Source organism: Cavia porcellus, unplaced genomic scaffold, assembly GCF_034190915.1.
Source record: "Cavia porcellus strain 051 isolate PalLab524CR breed Dunkin Hartley unplaced genomic scaffold, mCavPor4.1 scaffold_30, whole genome shotgun sequence".
Classification (NCBI taxonomy): Eukaryota; Metazoa; Chordata; class Mammalia; order Rodentia; family Caviidae; genus Cavia; species Cavia porcellus.
In genome coordinates this window covers 6136100-6159074 of record NW_026947513.1, presented here as the reverse complement: position 1 = coordinate 6159074, position 22975 = coordinate 6136100, and the positions used below count along the sequence as shown (strand labels likewise).

Genomic DNA, 22975 nt, shown 5'->3' with positions numbered 1-22975 from the left:
TGTAGTCTTGATTATAATGGTTTAATGACAAAAAGCTAAAGGCCTCGTATTCTATCTCAGTGGTTTATTCTGGATTGTTACCGCTTAATTTCGTTTCAGGAAAAAAAAAAAAAAACCACGTAGCTTCCTTTATTTTGATTTTTGTTTCCTCTGAATGGAACATGCACAACTAAATTCAAATGCATGCAAACACTTTTTGTCAGTTTATATATGAAACATGGGATGAGGTTCAGAGCTTTCTGTATGGAGATTCAGGAAAAGGACAGCTATGATCAGTCATTTTCCACATTTGAACTCCTAAGTTTATCTTAAAAGTTGCTTCTCCATTTAGTTATTTGAACTCCTGGTGGGGCCCAGTGGAACAAATAATCCAAAATAGTGGATAATCCAAAAATGTCATTTATATTTGGCTTTGGAATATACTACCAGATGTTGCTCTAGCAGATTTCCCTTCCTAATTAGGCCTCACTTAAAGTCGAAGTTAATTTTGTCCTCATTAGCTGTTTCCAAATCAGCAGGATGGGGCAAGGAGGAAGCCCAAGGCATGCTGGGTATTTGGGGGAAGCTGGCTCTGAGTTAATAGTTGGTGGTAGATCGTGTTCAAAGAATGAAGTTCAAACATGGGTAATCAAGACGATGGGCATATACACTGAAAATGTTCACGAGCACTGTCATGAAGTGTTCTCAGGCTTAATCAACTCTTTTTTTATCCTATTAATAACGAGTGGGAAAAGTCCATATGTAAATTAGGCAAAAATATTGTGAAATTTTGTGTAGAAAAAAATAGAGGCCGAGTGACCTCTCATATAGATTGAGCTCTCAGTAAATAGTATCCAATAAGTTGACACTGATTAATGAATGGTAAGAAGACCCCTCTGTTTCCTTCTTATTGATGATTTGAATAATGAGGAAGCAAGAATTCTCCTGGCCTAATTCGCATTAAGAGAGCTAAGATAATGAAGCTGTGATTAAATGGATATTAAACTATTTTTATCAAACAGAGATCAAGCAAGTGTGAGAATCTGGGGACACAGAATATAATTGCAATTCTACAAGATGCAAAAAAAATTACTATCATAAGCAGGGCATGGTCCTTCCATAAATCCTTCATGTAGAAGTTTTTGGGATACCACATGCAGTCTTCACTCTATGGTTCTCCCTTCGGTATTAGCGTCCTGATCCTGATTTAGTGGATTTGCTCACCCTCTGGAGTGTGCACTTCGGTGAGTTGACAACATGGTCTTCTTCTGCATTTAACCAGTCAAAAGGTCCTTCTGTCAGCAAAGCACAAAGAAGGAAAGGCCCGGATGCCATGTATCTGGTCAGAATTTCAATATCAAGGTAGTCTTGGCCACGGAAAGGGCACCATCTACCTTCTGTTACCTGCACAATTTGAATTATGTCAGACTTAGTACAGGTCACACAAGGACACAGCTGAGCCAAAGGCAGTGACAAGCTTCCAAATGAATTGGTCAAATGAATTTATTAAAGATGTGGTGTGGCCTAGGAATTTGGGGTTGTTAGTACAAATGCCAGTATGCTATCTGTTCCTGGGAACTTTTTATACCTGGAATGAGGTTTTGTGTCTTCTTTCCTCCTGGAAAGACCACGGAGAGTGAAGTTTTCCAGGCACCCATGATTTTATTCAAGTCAGAAAAATAGTAGCAGAATCACATTATGTTGGGAGAACCAAGTGTTAATTCCTACCCCCTCCCCACCAGTGTAGGAAATGTTGCTTGGTAGGGCCACTGTTAGGCCACTGTAGGAATGGCTGGTCTTCCTTCACTCTCTCCCACATCACTGCAGAGCTCAGTCTACGGAGATCCTACACAGCTGAATATTCCTTCTCTTTCTTCTAAACCTCTGGACTGTGCTGTGTGTCTCTGTCTCTGTCTCTGTCTCTGTCTCTCTCTCTCTCTGTCTCTCTCTCTCTCTCTCTCTTGCTCACCTCTTCTGTCTCATTCTTCCTTCCTCCTTCCCTTTTTTTAAGCCTTAGATGGACATACAAAGTGTATTCTTGCAAAACAGTAATTTCAACAATTAAAGAACAGTATCTGAGCCCAGTCTTTGAAAGGTTATCTTGCAATGTCATTTTACTGATTAATAATGTGTTTCCACCCCTGTCACTTGTGAATAGACATGTGTTCGTAGACCAGAGTGCTTCATCTGCAGCGACTTTGATTTATTTGCTCTGTAAATTGGGACTGAAGCAATAATGGAAAGTGACATTAATTGTTGAACGGAGTCCTCTTTGTCACATCCATTGCCTTCTCTGGGGCATGTGATTGTTGAAACTCATATGAAACTAATTGAAATTGCTGCAGTAAGGGGCAGTGTCCACTCAACTTTACATGTAGAAATATTTGCTGTGCTTTGACAGAGAAGTGTCACCAATAAAATCAAGTTTTCTTCTCAGACTTCCAAGATTAGAGAAAGATAAAATATTTCACATAGTAGCATATTTTTTCATAATTCAAAATCTGCAATCTTTTAGTACCTTTCTGAGTTGTTCACATAAAGGAATGATAAAAATATTTAACAATCATTTTGCATGAACATTACAAATAGTGAATACAGCTCTACGGAAACATGCTGGCTGAATACTTTCTCTCTGTATATACACATTCCAACACACCACACACACACACACACACACACACACACACACACACATGCCATGTTAATCTTCCATCCCACAAATATTTCCCTCTCATTGTGGGTCCAGTAGAAAGGAAAATTAAAGTAGTTGGTGGTTTAATCAGATCTTGTAAATTAATTATGACATTATCAAGCTCCAATATTTCTGCCATTGTATTTGGTATACATTCACTGAGGCTTATTAAAGAAATTGGAGAAAACTAGTTAATTTAAATGTTCTTTGTCATTTTGACTTGATTGGAATTATCTTCATTTGTTTACATAAGGGATTGAGTGAAAGCGCTATTGTATTATGTGATTTAAAGCAAATAGCAGCTTGTACTATTCCTGGAAAGCCAAACATAAAATTTAAATCAGGGTAAACAAAATTACTCATTTATTGGTAAACATTCATAACTATTTTCCTTGAGCTGTTTTTGGAACTCAATAAAAGAAACTGTTTTGAAAAATGGGATACATGAAAAAAAAGTCCAAATTACTGAAAGAATGTATGTGTGCTCCTGGGTAGGTATTTGAGATATTTTGAAAGATTATTTCATTGAAAATATGATGATATGCATTATAAAGCAAATGTCATGATTTTGAGGTGATTTTTAAAAAATATAAACTTCATTTAAATACAATTTTATTCAGAAGAGTTAAATAACCTGAATTGATATTTTGAAATTAGGGAAACTCAAAGACGGGGTGACTGGAATTTTTGGATGGCAGTTTATGATCCTGAGCAGAAAATCAGAGAAGCTTTTTTCACTCTTGTGACTAGGATTTCATGGATAGGGTACAAAAGAATTGAAGCTTGAAAGTATTCAATAGGCCTTTATTACTCAGTGGTGCTGTTTCGAATCTAATGAATTGGTCCGTGTAAGTGTGTCATTCTGAAATGAACAGCTCCCACTTCGGGTTAGGACTTACTTCTTTATTAGAGCTTACACCTTTATCTTATTGTCACACGTGTGTCACATCTAGTTGACTCAGGATCTCAGATCCAGGAATATTAAGGAGATGCATTATGCAAATATAAAAAATGCTAGTGAAAGTCCACCATCAGCCAGTAAAAATGGCCCTTCTTGGCCTCTTGAATCACAAAGAAAAAGAAAATCTGTAATTTTTTTCCTGCACAGAGACAGATCAGTATGAGGGAAACAATTTTTGTGTGAAAATAGAATGTATACGTGATAAAGCCCTGCCTAATTTCTCTAGTAATACAATTTGATTTTCTGATTAGCTGTCTTATTCTGTGATTCTTGTAATTTTGTCAGGTCAATTAACTGGAGCTCAGTGCTGGAGAGAAAGCAGTGTGGGCACCGCTGGCTTCATTAGATGTCAGCAGCTTAGGTGCATTTTGTAATAGAATCTGTGTGGGATAATTTAGCCCATATTGCTAATGTCATAGAATACAGAACTTAGAAAAGAATTTGGGAGCAGGTCAAATTGGGCAAACAATGTGAAGTGCTAGAAGAGGGAGAAGAAAGAAATCTGCATGGTATATATCGTTGGTGATAAATGCAGATCAATGAATTACTCAGCAAGTAATCACTAACTCTGTATCTATACTGTATGCCAACATAGGCACTGACTGTCCAGGTGCATAGAACATAACACATTGTCCTGTTAACAGGGAACCTTTGACTGTTTTTGTAGAATAATCAAACTATTATTATCGCTCATAGTGAATTGTTTATAGGTCCTTCTTTCCATCAGAGGGTTCTTGGAGATATAGAGTTTTGTCTTATTTTTTTTTTTTGTTTCATCAACCCTTAGCATGATGTTAGCATGGAGGAAGATACAGTGTTTCATAAAAATTGTTAGTCAACTAAAGACTTCAAATTGAGTAACAGTTTTGTTGTAAAAGAACCAAAGTTTAGGTTTTGGAGATGGGTAAGCTATTAGAAGGTAGAGATACCCAATTAGCAGATATAGAGATTTATGACTGAGATATCAGGGAAAGAAAAATTATTTTGGAGTGTTTGAAGAAGAGATTATAATTGCATTTATAAAGGTATCTATATTCTCTTCGATTTCCAGTGGTGTTCCAATGGAAGGTATTCTGCACAGGAGATCTAAGCACTATGAATGAAGATTAAGTAGAAGATGGTTAAGATTCCTTCAAGCCCTGCCAGTCTCTAAATCTATTCATTTAGTGAGGGGAAAAAGAGATGAACACGTGGAAAATGGCTGCGAGGAAGACAGAATCATTTACAGCAGTAGTAACCATTGACTTAATGCCTTGCTAAATTTTAGACCTCGACAGTCTGAGGTTGACACAGGGGAGTTACTCATTAATTATGTGACTCAGATCCTAAGTGAGCTTGGTGTTGGAGTAAGACACGATCCTGGGGTCCTTGCATAGGCAATCAGGATTTCACATACGACTTATTCACTGGCTTAGACATGTTCAGCTTATGTTGATTAATAGTGTCAGCTAACTCTCTGAGTCAACTCACTTCTTCTGTGGATTTTTTTTTCCTGTTTTCTGCAGAAGATAGATGAAGAAAATGAAGCAAACTTGCTAGCAGTCCTCACAGAGACACTGGACAGTCTCCCTGTGGACGAAGATGGATTGCCCTCATTTGACGCACTGACAGATGGAGACGTGACCACTGACAACGAGGCCAGTCCTTCCTCCATGCCTGAGGGCACCCCTCCGCCTCAGGAGGCAGAAGAGCCCTCTCTAGTAAGAACCCTTCCTATTGTTTAGCAGAAAACCGAGTTGCCTCTGGCTACCCGCTGCATGGGTATGATGTAGTAACAACAAGTAAGGTCTAGAGTTTTGATTTAGACGGATGCCAAAACTTTTCCCCAAGCACACTCAGAGTTGCAAATCCTGTGACCCTCTGTATAAAAACATTGTTAAGAGTTCTGAGTAGTATTACTTCATTTTGAAAGCTATCTTTTGTTGTTTATGTGTGGTACGTTTATTTCTTAGTATTCTCTTTGTAGTGGAAATTTAGAAAAAGTAGACAATTGGAAGAGACTAAAAATTCACCCAGGATTTCAAAAACCCTCTAATATAAAACAATCAGAGTCTCTTTTTTATTTAAGATAGATCATGAGCATGAGGGTGAATTTTAGCCATATGCATACTTTTACAGAATAGATTTGTAAGGAAATATTGCAATTTATTAAGCAATCCTTAAGTTTTGATATGTAGCTTTTTTCCCTGCTGTATTCATTATTGTGGCTTATATTTTAATTGATATGTCTGCATTTTTTCTTACAATTCTATAAATAGAATTGATGAATACAGCAGTATGCAATATTTTCAGACTTTGAATCCATGGATCCATATTTTTTATGACGATTGAAAAATAATAGTACAATTGCAACCTAAGTTGCTTAAATTTATAGGAGGCAGTGAAGAGTGAAGTTTCTTGTCAATGCAGTGCTTGATCAGAATTTTATTATTTCTCAGACACAGTTTACCTTCTCATCTATGATAGCCATTTGCAATTCACCATAAATCTGATGTAATAGCTTGCTGTGTAAATTATGAAATGCCATCATCAGGACTTTAATAACATGCCTTGACATGCCATTTAGAGGTTGTTTTTTTCCATATCTCTAAGCGTTAAAAGTAAAACAAAAACAAAACAAGCAAACCGATAAAAAATGCAGATAGACATATGGAGACTTTAGGTGTATTTTTTTTCTTTTTTGGTATTTTGATATTTCTGGTCTTGTGGGGAACATTTCAAAAGTAATTGACTTTTATGTATTCTCTGCTTGCTCTATTTGTCAGTATCATTGGCTTAGTACCCTAATTTCTTCAGTTAATGTCTGATGTTCAAACGGAGGGGTCATTGACTCAAAGACATCTGGCATGTCATGGTGGGGAGGTCCTTGAGAGTCATCTAGACAAATGAAGAAACAGAGATCAAGAAATAATAGATGCTTTGCCCACATTTAAGTTACAGCTAAGTTACAGAACTCTCTAAATGACTTCTTTCTTTCTTTCTTTCTTTCTTTCTTTCTTTCTTTCTTTCTTCTTAAAATTAGCAATAGCCAATGCTTTCTCCTATATATTGCTTGAATCAATAAATTTGTACAGTTGATTTTGAAGCACAGTTCAAAGCATCATGGAATCTTTCATTTATTGACATTGGATTTATATTGGTTTTAGAAGAGAAAAATTCATATCTAATCCTGTTCTATACTCCTCACTTAGAAAGGGGACATTTTTCAATTCATGCAGCAGTGATTTGGAAGTCGTTTTAACAATGATTGCTTTATTTTATCTAAAACAAGTTATAAAATATTAAGTGACAATACCAAGTCTCACAGGTAGGGAAAGTAGATACTTTAATAGTTGGCAATATAATCCTAAACTTACTGCTATTATCTAAAAAATGTTTCCTGTGTGACATGGTTAAAGAGTGATAGAATTGTTTTTATCATTATAACTAGTTAATTTGTTTAAAATTTCAGTGACATATTCTTATGCTTAGAAGATGCCTAACTTATCCTGTGTTCTCCTTCCCTTATGTGTTTCTAGCTTAAGAAGCTCTTACTGGCACCGGCAAACACTCAGCTGAGTTATAATGAATGCAGTGGTCTCAGTACCCAGCACCATGCAAACCACAATCACAGGATCAGAACAAACCCTGCAGTTGTTAAGGTACAGCCAGCAACATTTCAATATGAGAGGATGGTTACGAAGGGTTTTTGCTTGAAACTATAAAGCAGATGAAAGTTATCTATGTATTAATTCAACCGAGATACTGTAGCTACCACTTAATGGTGGGACAGGTTATGAAATGCGTTTCCAAAAACAACACTTGAACTCCTGGAAAGTAGGGAGAGTTCACCTATGTTTGATCTTTGGGTAATTGCAGTACAAGTGCCACTGGGTGTGATCCTTTGCCTGTTTGATTAATACAGGCAGTAATGTGGGCTACAATAGAATGGGCTGATAGTCTGGACTTATCTATGAATGACTTTAAAATGCAGGATGGCTGTTGTGCCAGCTGTCTAACCCAAGAAAGATTGCTTTGAATCACTGCAGAAGATCTGTCTCTGCCATTAATTGGATAGAATGCTGGCAATGACATAATTCGGTTAGCAGGCTGTATTAAACAATGTTTGTGTTGCCATTCACTGTGAGTGAAAACGGAGCGTTAAGGGGTACTTAAGAGAGTTGTGAATACTGGGCTTCAGCAATCAGTGGTAAATTAAGGTTTAAACCAGCTTATTTTTTTTTATACAGAGTAAAGGCGCTGTAGGGTCTTGTTAGTTACATGTTGCTGAGTAGGAACATTGAAATGTAGGAGAAATGAAATAAAAAGCTGCATAAATGTCATTTAGGAATTTTAAATGTAATTTTCTTTCCTTGTTCTGCAAACAATTATTCACAGCTCATAGATCTAGTATACTTAGACTGAACACTTCACTGAAAATCTCATCTCTTCAAAAAACCTATATCCATTCTGATAAGGTTCAGTTCACTAATTTTAGCTTTCTTTATGCCTTGTTTTTAAGACCGAGAATTCATGGAGCAATAAAGCGAAGAGCATTTGTCAACAGCAAAAGCCACAAAGACGTCCCTGTTCAGAGCTTCTCAAGTATCTGACCACAAATGATGACCCTCCTCACACCAAACCCACAGAAACCAGGAATAGCAGCAGAGACAAATGCACCTCCAAAAAGAAGTCCCACACACAATCACAGTCGCAACATGTACAAGGTAAGCTGGGGGCCAGAATTCTGCTGCTGAGGTGGCCAAGCACACACAGCCCTCTCACTCCATCAGTGTCTCTCTGTGGAAGGAGAGCTCAGCACACTTGATGCTAGAGGAGGGAAATTCATCTTGGACACAGGTTGACAATGTCCTGTTCACCTGATGGGGCTTTACATCGCGACCACAGAAAGACACCTGAAGTGGGCAGATGGGGGCGGGAGAGATTTCAACATCCTTGAGGTTTCTCAAACTCCCTGGACTGCTGAGATCACTGAAGTGATGGGCAAGTTGGGCTACCAATTCATTAAAGAGCTTTTATTTTTTCCTTTCCAGTAATGGAAAAAATGAGGCACCGTAGTTTTTTCTCTATACCTTAAGAAATAGTAAATACCATTTATGCAGCCACTCCTGACTATTAAGTGAATTCTTTTTTATGACCACATGTATGCTCACATTTTTTATTTTGTACATAAGGACTTGACAATTCCTGAATATTTTGCCCTTTCTATTAAAAATATTGCCTAGATTCAATTAAACATCTGGGTTGATTTTTAGTATTCCCTTACGTTGCTAGACGGCTGATGCTTCTGAGGCAGATTGGGGAGATTTGGGGGAGATCTCTCTTGACAAAGTCGTAATTTTCTTTGCTTTGCTTTTCATTTCTTTTTCTTTGGCTCTTCTCCCTGAAAATGTGTAATCTAAGAGGCCCCAAAAGGGCTTGTTGAAGGTAACTGTTGCTTTAAAGTATACCAGCTTCCGCTTTCTACCTAATGTTGTGGTGGAAAGAGGTGTATTCTAAAATAGCAATTATAAACAGCCACTTTTTTCTTCCCTTTGTTTCTCCAACTGCTCCTTCTAGGTGCAGAGTGGTAGCCCCCGACCCCTCTTTTGAACCATGATTATTTCATACAGGTATGCTGTTGTTGCTGCTGCTTTTAATAAATATTTTCTTTCCCAGTGTTTTGAATACCTCTCCCTCGTTAGTCTCTCACCCTTAGCATAGAATTGGGGGAACTTTCCTTGAATATTCTAAATTGGTCCTCAATTAGGTTTTCCCTGGTGAATATGTCAAATTCACCGTCCATCTCGTTCTGTCAGCTGGGGAGACCATATTTAGCAAAATGGGCCGAATTGTCTTTGCTCATATTAGCTTCTAAATGAAAACTGGTATAGCTTTTGAGAGTTGAGGTGCCTCATGCTGAGGGGATCACGGAATTGAAGGTTTCAGGTAAAGGGCAGCTTACTGGCCTTGCTCTGGAAATCACGAGGCTTTTCTTCACCTCCCTTGGGAGCCGTGTATTCATTTTCTGTAGCTAAACCTAAAGTCCTGAGATGCACAACACTGTGATCAGGGGACTCAGCCCATCACCACATGGGCTAGATTTCCATATTTTCTTGGGGGAGGGAGTGTCCCTTTTGGATTTTGAGGTTTTCTAAAAGTCTACTTATCACTAAATACTACTCTAAGCTTTTGTAGCTCATGGTGGTGAAAAAATTAAATAACCCCCTGGAGGATACAGTCTCTAAGCAAGAGCAGCTACATGTGAATTTTTTTGAAGGTTTATATCTAAGGCAAGACATAAAAAGCTTATCCTAGAACAGCTGGTTGATTAAAGGAAAAAATACTCGGTAGTAATTAAAGGCCCCAAAGAAAGGAAACATGGCAGGTTATTCATAACCAATAAGTGTCCAACACAGATTGTATAAGTTATTATTCAAAATCAAAAAATAGAAATTACATAAACAGAGATGATAGGGACAAGGGTAATGTTCTAAAGTTTCCTTCCTTAGAGTGCTGTAATTTGTTCTCATTGAATTTCATTTGTGCTTTCTGTAATATTGTGAGGTCACATACTTTTCAATTCCTTAGGATATTTTTGGTGTATGTTGTTTTTACATTTGTTTAATTATTCATTTCCTAATATATTTATCTAAAATTGACATGATCTGGTAAAAGAGATGCATTTCTGCCCTCGAGGATCCCAGCAGTGCTTGGACAACCAGCTCTAGGAATAGTGGTCCTTACGTTCCCAGTACCCCAAGTCAGTGTTCTTCCAGAGGAATCCTGTGTGAGCCTGAGTTAGTTCAGATTAAGCTCTGAATGTGATTTGAGGGCTTCATCCTTCCCACGACTCTCATTCCTCTTTGTCTTTGATGCCGTTGGTGCCAAATATTGCTGCTACTGATTCCTCTTCTCCCCTCACTCTTGGTCTTACCTGTATTTTGGGTGTTGTCTTTCTGCTTTTCAGAGAGCTTGCCCTATATGTTGAAAACTGGACTTTTATTTTCCGACTTTCTTTCTTTCTTTCTTTCTTTCTTTCTTTCTTTCTTTCTTGTTTTCTTCATTCCATCCTTTTTTACAATTCTGCAGGTTGAACTCAAGGCCTTTGCACTGAGACACAGCCCCAGTCCTTTTCAAATTTTTTAAAAAAAATTTGATCCAGGGTCTTAGAAATTGCTAAATTGCCCAGGCTGGACTTAAATTTGTAATCCTGCCTCAGCCACATAGAGTGCTTAAATTATAGGTGTACACCACCATGCCTGATTATTTAGCTTTTTTATTTTCAGTGTACATTTATTGTGTGATATTATACTTAGTTACATTTTTATAGAACCTTTATGAATTATTCTAATTATTAGTTGAGCATCATAAAAGGGGATAAGGTTCTTCCATAAATGCATTCCTTTTGAAAGGCTCATTAAATTAGACATTGTTAAAAATGAATAAAAATTCAGCTCATTTATCTGTATATCTGTGAAAGCTAATTAATCGATGGACCTAATTTGTAGGAGACAGCGTGAGCCTTGTATTTTTAGATGCACATTGGATAGATGATATACCATTCAATTGTTTAAAAACTAAATCTAAACCTACAGATTAAATATGTAAATAGTATTTATCCAAGTAAAGTATCTAATTTCAGGCTAATTTGGACATAAATAATATTTTCACGTTTCAGAAGACCTTAATTATTGAGGATGATTAATTTACTTTAAAGTCTGTTGAATACAATTTCATTTGGTAATGGGAGAAAGGAAGCATTATGTTGGCCAACTCTCTAAGTAACAAGTTTTATGGCCCCACAAACAACATTTGGCATCTTTAGGTCTCATTTCTTTGTCCATAAAATTAGAGAGTTTATTTTAAAGACCCTTTTGGTTTCAACTCTGTAACTTTTATTACATAAATAATTATCTTTTGAGCTTCTGAAAGTAGTTATTTAGTGAGAAAGAGATTGACATAAACCTACATACCTATATATCTGTGGATAAACATATCCCTGTATCCATACACTATGTGGAGGTATAACTTAAGTATGTTTGCCATCATTTTCTCTCTTTTTAATGTTCAATCTTGCATTTGCAAGTTTGACCACAAGGAATTGAAATACTGGAGTGAGAAGACTGATTCTCCCTTCATTATTGGACTATATCTCCTATCGGATGGGGGACTTAAGGAAGGCTTAGGAAGTAATGTGCTCTTTCTACAAGTCTATAGATAGCTCAGCTGATAAACTTTGTATCTTCCTTTAGTTGTCTGGCAGATTTAAGGACTTGAATGCCATTTAACCATCTGGGTCAATGCCCGCAATTTACTGCAATCTCTCCATTAATTTTCAGTGAATACAATGGTTAATGCTTGAGCTTTGGCCTCACAGAAATAACCTATTCTCGGGGCTAGATATAAAATTATACATTTGAGGAGTAAAATCAACTGAATATTCATAGCGTTCTGTTGCCTTGTAGTTACTCAGCTGTTTTCTTGTCTAAACAAACCGTGTACTGTATTCCAAATTAAAACAGAAAACATTATTTTTCTCTGATGGTGTGATGCAAATTTTGTATCCTTAACAGGATGGTGCATTTTTGGAAGAATTCTGTTTTTGTATGCATTTTTGAATGATAGTTTACTGGTGCAAATGTTGTTTGGAATTTCTTTTAGCATAACCGACTATTATTTGACTTTGATCCAGTACTTAGGGATTTCCTTAGTTTAGTCTTCCGGTTTTCTGATCCTGTTTCCAATTTGACTATAGTAGAAAGACCACTCAATATTTCATAATTAGTTTCTTTTTTTTCCCTTTAGCCAAACCAACAACTTTATCTCTTCCTCTGACCCCAGAGTCACCAAAGTAAGTATTAAGAAATGTAACCATTTTCAGGAAGGGAAGGGGGTTCTAGTACATTTGGCTACAGCAACTCCATTTCAGTTTGTTTTTATAAATGTGCCATATCTTCCAGTGACCCCAAGGGTTCCCCATTTGAGAACAAGACTATTGAACGAACCTTAAGTGTGGAACTCTCTGGAACTGCAGGTAAGCCTTAAAAGTCACTCAGAACTTGTGTGTGTGTGTGTGTGTGTGTGTGTGTGTGTGTGTGTGTGTGTGCATGCACATATGTGTGTAAATATATTTTAGATAACAGAAGGTGTGTGATCACTTGAATAGACAAAGAAAACCAACATCACTGAGTAAGAAATTATCTCTAAATACTTTTAGTTGCTTATTTAAAAAGTACTGAGTTAAAAGTACTTTTTAGAGAAGATATTTATTGTTTGTCAGATCTGGGCCAGACTTTCTGATACATTTTTTCCCTTTGGATCCTCACAGAACCCTATTTTGGGTTAAAATCAAAACTTGTCAGGGAATAAATGAACATTTTTTTAAGTCTCACTCAATAAATTACCGAGCTTGTAAGTGGTTTTGGTTAATTTCACTGCAGCCTCATGAGCATGTTGGTTGTTTTTTTAATTTTTAAAATGAGGAAACGAAGTTTCGAGGTATAAAGTGTCTTGCATGAAATCACTGAGCTACAAAGCAAAGGACAAATGTTAGCATTCACATTTGCTGATTATCCATACTTCACTTGAAATATGTTCGTACTCTCCGCCATGCTTAAGAGAATAATGCTGCCCTACATATATCACTACTTTTATCTTTCCAACAAGGGAGAAAACTGAACATATTTCCATACATCAAAACAAATATGCTCTTATATGTTTGTGAACAAGAGTAATTTCCTTCATCTGTTGGGACTTTTGAACTCCTTTAGCTTAACATGAGAAAGTTGGACGAATTGAAGAGTTCCTTCGAAAACTTCTGAATTGGTTGTAAACGGTACTTTTGTACTAAGTACTTTAGGTTTCGGTACTTGAACCCCAGGAAGAGAGTCAATCTCAAGCAATCTGTGCAAGACATTCCTTATTTCTGTCCATCCCTCATAAGAATAAAGGAATAGTAAGTTAGACAAAGATGCTTTCAACCAGAACTGTGGTGCTTACATGCAGCATGGTCACTGCCACTAAGTTTAATTTCACATTTTGAGTTTGCTAAATTAGCTCCTTAGGAAAAGTCTACTGCATGATTGCATGATTTGGTCAAGCAGTAGAGTAGTTCACTTCAAGGTATATAAATAGTGTGTATGCAGACTCCCTCACACATGTATGTACACACAAATATCTCTATGTATGAACTTACAAATGCAATAGAAGCTTTCCTATCTGACCAGGAAGTACTACTAATTAGTGGATTTAAAAACTTGGTTCCAGCATACAAAATTTATCATTTTCCTTTGAATTAATATGTGTAAATATACACTTGAATATCACAGTTTTGGTGGGAGATAGAGTCTTTTGCCTTCATTTTAAGTGTGGTTTCTGGGAAATCATTCGTCTTTTTTTGCACAAATCATACTAATAATACATGATAGATGGTATCTCCTTTTTGTTTCTTGTTTTATAAGGAAGAGAATTAAAAACATTCGTATGTCAGTCTTAATGCTAAGCCTCCCTGCATTTCTGTGATTTCCTCCAATGTTTTGCAATATTACCCACCACACAGAATGTGACAATAGTTCTTTCAGCAACTTACCTTTACTCTATTTTTATAAAGAAATTTTCATAGTCATATTTCATTCATTTCCATGGAATTTTGCCATCTTATAGACCATCAAAAACAGTTGCAATGAACATTAACTGGTTTGGGAAAATATACCACTGTGCCTCTTGCTAACGGTTGAGCCAAAAAAAGTATCTTGCAGCAGAATGTTCAGAATATTCTGGGCTTGAGTTCATTTTAAGAATGGGAGACAACTTACATTGTGTGTTACAATGCCAAGTTTCCCATTCAATAAAAATAAAAATAATTTTTTCTGATTATAAATATTGTAATTTTATTACAAAAGTGTGAAAAATAAAAGCTAGTTAAAATTATTCCTATTTTTAATATATAAAAATATTCATAGCATTGTTTTACCTATATTTTCAAATATCTGTGATTATCCTAAGTGTGAGAACATATATAAATTTTTACTTCAATTTTTCAATTAACATTTTAATAAGGAATTTCATGTCATCTCAAACTCTCCTTTAGCTTTCAGAGTACTATGTAGTATTAGTTTGATGGAGAATACCAAAATTTATTTACTCATATTCTTATTGTGATATGCCTAGATTGTTTTATAATGTTTTATTTTGAATTGGCATTGTGATGGAAATCTTTATTCATTTATTGTCTTATCTTGTAGGTTCCTAATAGTTGTTGATACCAAAAATAAAGGTATAAATATCTATGGGTTTCTGGTATATATGATGAGATAATACTCTCTAAAAAAGGTTTATTTATAGTGCTATTAGCATTACATGTCCATTTTTCTCCTATGTATCTTTGATAACATGGTTATCTCCATTTTAAAAATGTTTCTGTAATTTATAAACATGTTTATACTATTTAATTTGTAGTTCTTGTGTTGATAATAGTATTATAAAGAAACATTTATTTTTATTTTCTCTTGTGACAAGTTTGAACATTCTTCTGATTGGCATTTATTTATTTACTATTTTCCTTATTTTGGTGGTGCTTGATAAAAGCCCAGGTCCTGGTATATGGTAGGCAAGTGCTCTGTCATTGAGCCATATCTTCAGCCCATATATTTAATTTTAAATAATTTATTTTTTAAGTTTGACAGTTTAGCAGCCTACTATATTGAAAAGCAAGTAGAGATTTATGAAGAACCATTTGTTAACACTAATCTATAAAACTTTCTACTCTTGTTTTACATCCATCAGTAAATCAATATTTATCTTACTAAAATCTTTTATTTTTAGTACTATTGAAAGATTATTGGATACATTAAAATTTTATCAAAAAATTTTAATACTTGCTCTTGGCTGGCAATGCTTTAGGTCTTGGATTGTGTACAGAGAGTGTAAAACATAGAGATTAGTCTGTAGCACAGGGAACATAGTGGTTGGCCATAGCTGGTACAAATAAATGTTTTCATATTTAAGATATCTGCTTATAATCTATTGGGAAAAGAACACATTAATAAGTAGTATGAAAAGAAAAAAATACCATGTATCTATTTTGAATCCAAAAAGATGGGCATAGAGAGTGCTTTGGTTTATTGTGCAAGATGGGGTAACCTGCAGAGATGAGGTACAACTAAATTGCATTACCTCATAGGAATAACTTAGAGCTACAGGAAAAAAATAGTTGAAAAGGAGCTAGGAGAATGTTACAGGAGTCTAATAGGTGAAGTTTGGGACCTACTTTGAGGATAGTTTAAGGAGGAGATAGGGGTGAAACATTATTTTTTAATGGACATTCTGGAATGTATGGTATCTATAGTCTTCATCTCCTCTAAACGTATTCAGTAATATATATTGTTTGATAGTAGAAGTTGTGACAAACAGTGATTGTACCTCAGGAGAATCACTAAGGGAGAAGAGTCCTCAGAGGGAAGACAGTAATATAGCTTCAATGTTAAAGACTTTGAAAAACAGACTGAAAGAAACATGAAAGTGATACCTTTATCCTAGTGAATAAATAGGTGATTCATGGAAAGGAGTTTTTAGGAAATTGAACTCTATAGACTAATCTGCCTTTGGAAGACTTAAGGAAGAAAAATACACTTGATTTTGATACTTAGGAGGGGAAATCAGAAAAGATATATTTATGTAAGAAGAGGAACAGTAAGTCAGGAAACCAAAAAGATGCTCAAATGAGAAGATCTTGGCATGGATAATTAAATCAATAAGGGACACAGGATGGACCACATACTCCATCCTTCCTTACTCTTCTAATTTCTAAGTCTCTTTCTCTATATCCTTGATTTTTTTCTTTACCTTAGTTTTCTTAAATCTGAGGTTTTATTTGTAACTAACAAATGAAATTACTGCCTGGCAGAGGAATAAATGCAAACTAACATACAGTATTGCCGATAATCCACAACTTTTACATACAACATGGTAAATGTATGTTATTCATACTGAATTAAAGCACTTTATAAGCAGCAAAGCTCCAAATGAAAATATACTCTTAGGACTTTTGAAGGGTAGATAGCGTATCTTAGTGAAGCTGTGTAATACCTTGTTTCTGTGACTGGCAAACCAAGTTCAAAATATAAGTTTATCCTCATCTAGCTTTGAGAAATTTACTCAACATTTCTAAGACTTAAGGATCATTATAACAATATTTGCATTTCTCTAAGTCACTCTGAGGATCAAGTGAGCTATAATATGATTGCCAACATATTGTACAAGTGTGCAAGAAATGCTGACTATCTAATGACTGGTTCTCAGTTAACTTTATCCTCCAAGGCCATTGTATCTTGCTTCACAGCTTTTTAGCTTTTGATTATTTTCATCAATTCCCTAGTATTGATTTTGCTGCTACGTACTCTGGTATTCTCATATATGGAGTTATTTCTTACATTTTTGTGGTGCCTCTCCTGCAAATCTGAAAAAAAATGGAGAGACCATATCTACAATACTCTTTTTGGCGTAGCTATTGGGTTCAGCAAATCAAAACACAAGATAGAGCTGTCTCGTATTCTCCCAACAACTACTTCTCTTACTGAAAATTTTGGTGATTAATCACCCCATAATTGGCATTTTACTTATATTACTTTTTCTTCTTATTTCCTGAGAAAATTTTGCTTTTGTTAATGAGAAAAAAGTTTTATATTGTCATTAGTTTTGTGTGGACTCTGGGTTCAGCAAACATCTGTCTGACTAGAGAGTATGTCTGTTTCCTAAAGCCTGACTATAAAGACAGTAGTTGACATCTGTTATGTTAAATAGGTTTCATTTCACTTGCCAAGTGTCATTGATTGGTATTGGCTGCCAGGAGCATTGTACTGAGAAAGATTCTAAGGCCAAGCCTCTGCTCAGTGGGAATGTCGTGATCAATTAGTGATGTCTGCCATAGGTGCAGCAGGGAGTGGAGAGGGTGGAAACAGCATTCATACTGTTGATTTGTTGATGCTTGTTCTACAAGACATACTTAATCTGTTTGTTTGAAGCAGAGGAAGAGAATCAAGCTGTTGCCCAGGGCAACATCTTCTTCTTCTTTACTCTCACAAATTTTAGTGAAATTTTCCACACATTTAAGAAGAAATGTAAGGAGTCAACAAAATTCTGAGACCTCCAGAATAACATCTCTGCCCCATCTGCAGTGTCTTTGGGAGACAGGAGGGATGAGATAGGAAGCTTGCTTTATTAGGTATTGCCAGCTGGTCTGACTTCTTTGTGATTGTCCTAAACTAGCTCATTTTGGCTGATAAAAAAAAAAAATCTTGTCTTTTACAGGTGTAAAAACTAATTTGATTTCAAAATAGCTGTTAGTAAAGCAAGATGAGAGGGAAAAGAATGCTCTTTTGGCAGAAGGCATTTAAATCTATTGCATATGGAGATTTTTCAGAGTGCTCCTGTTTTTATATTTGTTGTTGTTGTTTCAGTAATGGAAATGACAAAGTAACATAAGTTCAACAAGGTGATGGTTCTAACCACACAGCATGAAGGAATTTAGTGACTGTCCCCCAAATTTCATATGTATGTATACATCAATTGTTTTTACTTTAAACATTTAAAAAGCAATACAGCTATCTTACAAGTGCTTAAGGAAACAAAGAAGAATCAAATAATTGGCATCTCACCATCCTGACACAACTGGGGCTTAGCAATTCTTCTCCTATTGGTAAATATTTTTCTATATGACTTTAATCATGTTGCAGATGTCATTTGATATTATCTCAGTGTTTTCTCATTATTTAAATCAGCAATCAGTCAAAGCACACTTATTAATTAATAACTTCTTTTTGGTAGTTTTTTTGCATTGTGTCTTTGGATTTCTAACAAAAGTCATAAATTCGATGCATCTTTTTAGTATGTGTTTGTTTTATATGTGGCATATCTTAGACAAAATAGAGCAGGGCAAAATACAAGTGGCAGTTGGAAGCTTTAAAAGGAAAAACTAGAGCATCAGAGAACTAGAACGTGATTTTGAAAGGACATATCATCCATTCCTGGCCAGGAAGTAACCAAGAAAGGAAGACCCAACAAATTTTCTTTGCAGCCTCTTCCAGTGTTGGGGGATACTGATTGTCAGGACTTTCTTTCATGTTTCAATTATGTCTATTTTTTTCACTGTTTGTTTTCAGTCTCATTTTTTTCTTCTTCTTTTTTGTTTTCTTTTTCTTTTTTTTTTATCGGTACTGGGGATCAAACTCACGACTGCCTGCTTGCAAGGCAGGTGCTTATGCCACTGAGCTAAATCTCCAGACCCTTGTTTTTTTTGTTGTTGTTGCTTACAGTACAGAGCTTTGAATTCTGAGCCTTCACACTACACTGCCTCCTGAGCAACACTCCTGATTTTTGGTTTCTGCTTTTAGGACAGGGTCTTGATAACACAGGGATCTGCCACTTCGGCCTCCCAGAGTTCTGGGATTACATGCCTGCACTGACGCTGTGGGACCAATCTCATTATTCTTAATTCCAGTGTCTGTAATGATCATTCCTTTCATCCTCGGTTTTCTGTTGTGGAAAGGATATTATACCATTCTGGTTTGAGTACTATCCTTTAAGCCAAGGATGTCAAATCCATATCCTTTCCCCTGTCAGCAACATCTGTAATGGCAGTGCCCAGCACCAGCTCTGTGGAAAGGTGTATAAGAGCCAATTAACACTGTCTTCACATTCCATTAGAAAGGGTAGGCAAGTTAGGCCCGTGGCCTAGAAACATTCTGAAGCTTTAGTGTAAGATAAGCACGCGTCCCAACAATCAGGAGTGATATAAGAAACAGTCAATGGAGTAAAGGCAAAGTATTCCTAGTGACAGTGATGGATACCAGCCAGAGTACCTGTGGAGTTTTGGGGGACCCTCTGCATCTTGCAAAGCTCAGCAAGTCCTAGGAATGTGGGGATGGGCCACAGAGGGTACAGAGGAACCTTTATTAACTAGATACTTGAACAGCTGGCATGGAGGTGCCAGTGGCACCCTCTGATTATCAGTCTTCCCTACACACTCCTGGCACCCACTCCAGGTCCTTGAAGCCCAAAATATGTGAGAAGGACAAGTAGCATCCCTCTCTTGCCCAGTCTTCTCATCTTAGTAAGTTTTTTAAGCAAATTATAAATGTCAATGTTTTTCCTTAATTATTTGAATTGGTGTGTAACAAAAGCAAAATTCCACTGTTAAATAAACTCAAAAAAAGTCACAAAGTTAGCAGTAAATTCTGTAAATGTCATAAACTGTAATACAAGGAGGAAAACCATCCTGCTGAAGTTGTTGCATGGATAGCGGAACAGAAGAACTAGAGCAGGATCTTCAGCATCCATCAGAGTCATTCAATTAAACAAACCCCAAAGAGAACTCCTCCAAGAAAATCACTTTACAGCACGTAATGAAAAACAAAACAAAACTTGTCTCTGACTTTTTTTAATAAAAGGGCTGTTTAAAAAGATGACTGTAGAGTGTGTGCCACTTCTCCTGGATTTGCTGTGCAGAAGTGCATAAGTGTGAGTGATGTAGAGGTACTTGTTTATTATAGAGCACATTTCAATGCAGTAATCATAAATATTGCTAAGGTTGTGCTTTGTTGAAATATGACCTACATACTCTTGATTGTTTGTGTTACGTGATTTGTCTGACACCCATTACATTCTGGGTAATAGCAGCCATTTGTTGCTCTGCACAGCAGGCTCTTTTGACAAAAGAAAATAGGCAGCAATAAAAAAGCTATAGTCTGAATTACATTCTGCACAGAGCTGCGCTGCTGAGAGTTTGTGCAAGTGTGTTAACAATGCTCTGAACTGCCTCTTGTCAGCCTTCAGCCTGTAATGGCCATCTGTCCTCACATAAATCTGTCAAAACCTGCTAAGTTCAAGAGAGAGCACGGAATATACCTTGTACTGTCAACACCAAAATGTACACATTCCCCAGAAAATCAACACGCAGGAAATAATCCGGAGGTTATGGGAGGCATTAGCTCTGTTGATTTAGGCTTGTGGCATGAAATTGAGAGTCTGGCGATTAGCGGGAAGATGAGCAAAGGTGGCGCCATTAAGGAATTGAGTGTTGACCTCCTTGCTCCCATGGGGGAAGAGATTGTGGGTACAGGAGGTGAGGTTAGAGAAACACAGCTAATTCTGGGGCAGAAAGGCATTCGTTGTTCCGTCAGGTGCTCTTAAAAAGTTTGACACTATGTTAAGAGGAAAATAATACTCCACACTTTCGTTTTGTTTTGCCTTGTGTCTCAACTATGTCTGGAGATAGATTTTTAGTTAAGCATGCAGTGGTACGAAATCTTGTCATTAGTGAGATTTCTCAGGCTTGCACTGATATTTTTGGATTAAAGATGTTTGGGAAAAGAATACAAAGTTCAGAAAATTATCCAAATTACTTTCTCCTATCCACCTACCTTTGACTCTCAAAGTATCCAGTAAGCAAATGATACATAGGTTGTTCAATAAGTGATCCCAGTTGAAATTTATAGGTCTGATAATTTTCACTTACAGTACAATTTGAGTCTTTGAGTATTTCCATAGAAAATAAGCAAATTTGCAAATAAACATACAATTATTTTAAATTTGAAAGACTTGATAAAAGTGAACCATGAAGTCCTTGGGAGTGAAATATCAGTCTCTGATGTACCATACCGTCCAGTACAGAGAAGGTGTTTTGGGACTATCTGCTCAGCCATCCCAGGCCATATAATTTGTGATGGAGGGGAAAATGCTTTGTTTTAATGCCAAAAAAGTACAATCAGCATGTGGTCACTTCCAAGAGTAGTTTGAGAACCAGTTATTTAAGCAATAATAAGCTTAGGTACTAGGATAAGGGTTTTGAATTTTCAAGACTAAAAAGAATTTCTATATTTAAAATCCTTAGATAGCAGAGCTAATTTTGGAACTCATCTTTCTCTGATAGTGGCCTAATTTGGTGTTTCTGATGGAGGTTTAAGATTTATTTTTATAAAACTGGCATGGCAGTCAAAACAGGTGTATTTGGGGGAGTCCAACAGGCATGAGATGATGGTTTTCCATATGTGTCTGTGGGCCAGGTCTTTGAAAATGTTTGCCCAGCTATCTAAGTAGATCTTGGGCAGCTGAGATGTGAGATCCACTATGAAAGGAGAAGCAAGAAAAATAAAAGTAAAAACAAGCAGTGAAACAAAATTGGAAGAAATAAGTCACAGCGAAATCCCACTAAGAGCTCATGATCCATTTGGAGAGACAAGATAGGATTCACATTTAAAAAGAGATAAGCAAGAATGTGCAGCAGTGTGTGGACTACATGAAGTGACTGTGCCTAACAGTAAATTATTGGAAGGAATAAAAATCACTCTAAACTGGAATGGTCATGAAAAGATTTATGCAGTTGAGTGTGAGAATGCTGAATACCTTTTCCTGCAATTCAAGGGCTACATCATTTGGTATATTTGACTGGTATTTGTTCACCAAATAGACCCTATTTGTCATTATTTATTAATTATCTTATCTTCCCATGAGAAGTAATTGGGAACTCACCACCTTTTTCCTGGGAACCAGTATCTTTAAATTTTCTGTGTTGGTAATTGAAGGCAGCCTGTGATAGGAGTCAGTGTGTATGAATAGAAGGAAAGTATAGAAGGAAAAATGAGAGAGAGAGAGAGAGAGAGAGAGAGAGAGAGAGAGAGAGAGAAAATTTGATCATACCATATTACCATATAGTGTATCGCATAGGAGCTTCATAGATCGAGTAAAAAACATTCCTGTGGGAAAGATGCAGGGAAAGGGAAGTGCACCTCAGTGGCACAAGTGTTTCATCCAACAAGATGTCACCTCCTCCCCGCACGGCTGCTAGCATATGGATAGCTACCCCAGAGTGGCTGCTAACCAAAACAAGCTCCGTTGAGACTCTGGCGTGCATAGAGGAAGACCAGTGTCCCGCTTTCTTTGCATTTGCTTTTCTCTTTCTGAACTTTCTGGGGCAGAATTCCAAAGTTAAACCCTTTGCATTTTATACCCCTTCTTCTGTTAGTTAGGTAACATTAATCATGAATACTAAAAAGTACCAAGTATGGTACTGGTGAAATATGTAGTTTTGGGGAAATCATCAATTTCTTCCACTTGCAATGAAAGTAGGAGAGCGGGGCGGCACCTTTCCTTCTGTATCAAAATTTCATGTGGCTTCCCGTGACCTACTTGGTTCTTGATATCATTTTTTGCCAGTAAAGTAGGATTTTTTTTTCCCCCTTGAAATCCATAGTTGCCTTAAGTCTAACCCCAGGCTTGTTAGCAGACTTGAAGCTCTTTTTGCTGAATAGTGTTCACCGTCTTCCTAAATAGAAAGTGTGTTGTAAACTAAAATGTTCCCTTGTAAG

General features: G+C 36.5%; 1 protein-coding gene across 3 annotated transcripts in view; it reads left to right on the top strand.

Annotated features, from left to right (window-relative positions):
* The window catches only part of Ppargc1a (PPARG coactivator 1 alpha), a 615371-nt gene that overhangs the window by 570435 nt on the left and 21961 nt on the right, over positions 1-22975 (top strand). For all 3 annotated transcript variants that reach the window (XM_063240656.1, XM_063240655.1, XM_003467408.5), the window contains 5 exons: positions 5138-5332; positions 7151-7273; positions 8134-8338; positions 12420-12465; positions 12575-12648. In XM_063240656.1, coding sequence (XP_063096726.1) covers positions 5138-5332; positions 7151-7273; positions 8134-8338; positions 12420-12465; positions 12575-12648 — 643 coding nt within the window. The remainder of the gene's footprint in view (positions 1-5137; positions 5333-7150; positions 7274-8133; positions 8339-12419; positions 12466-12574; positions 12649-22975) is intronic.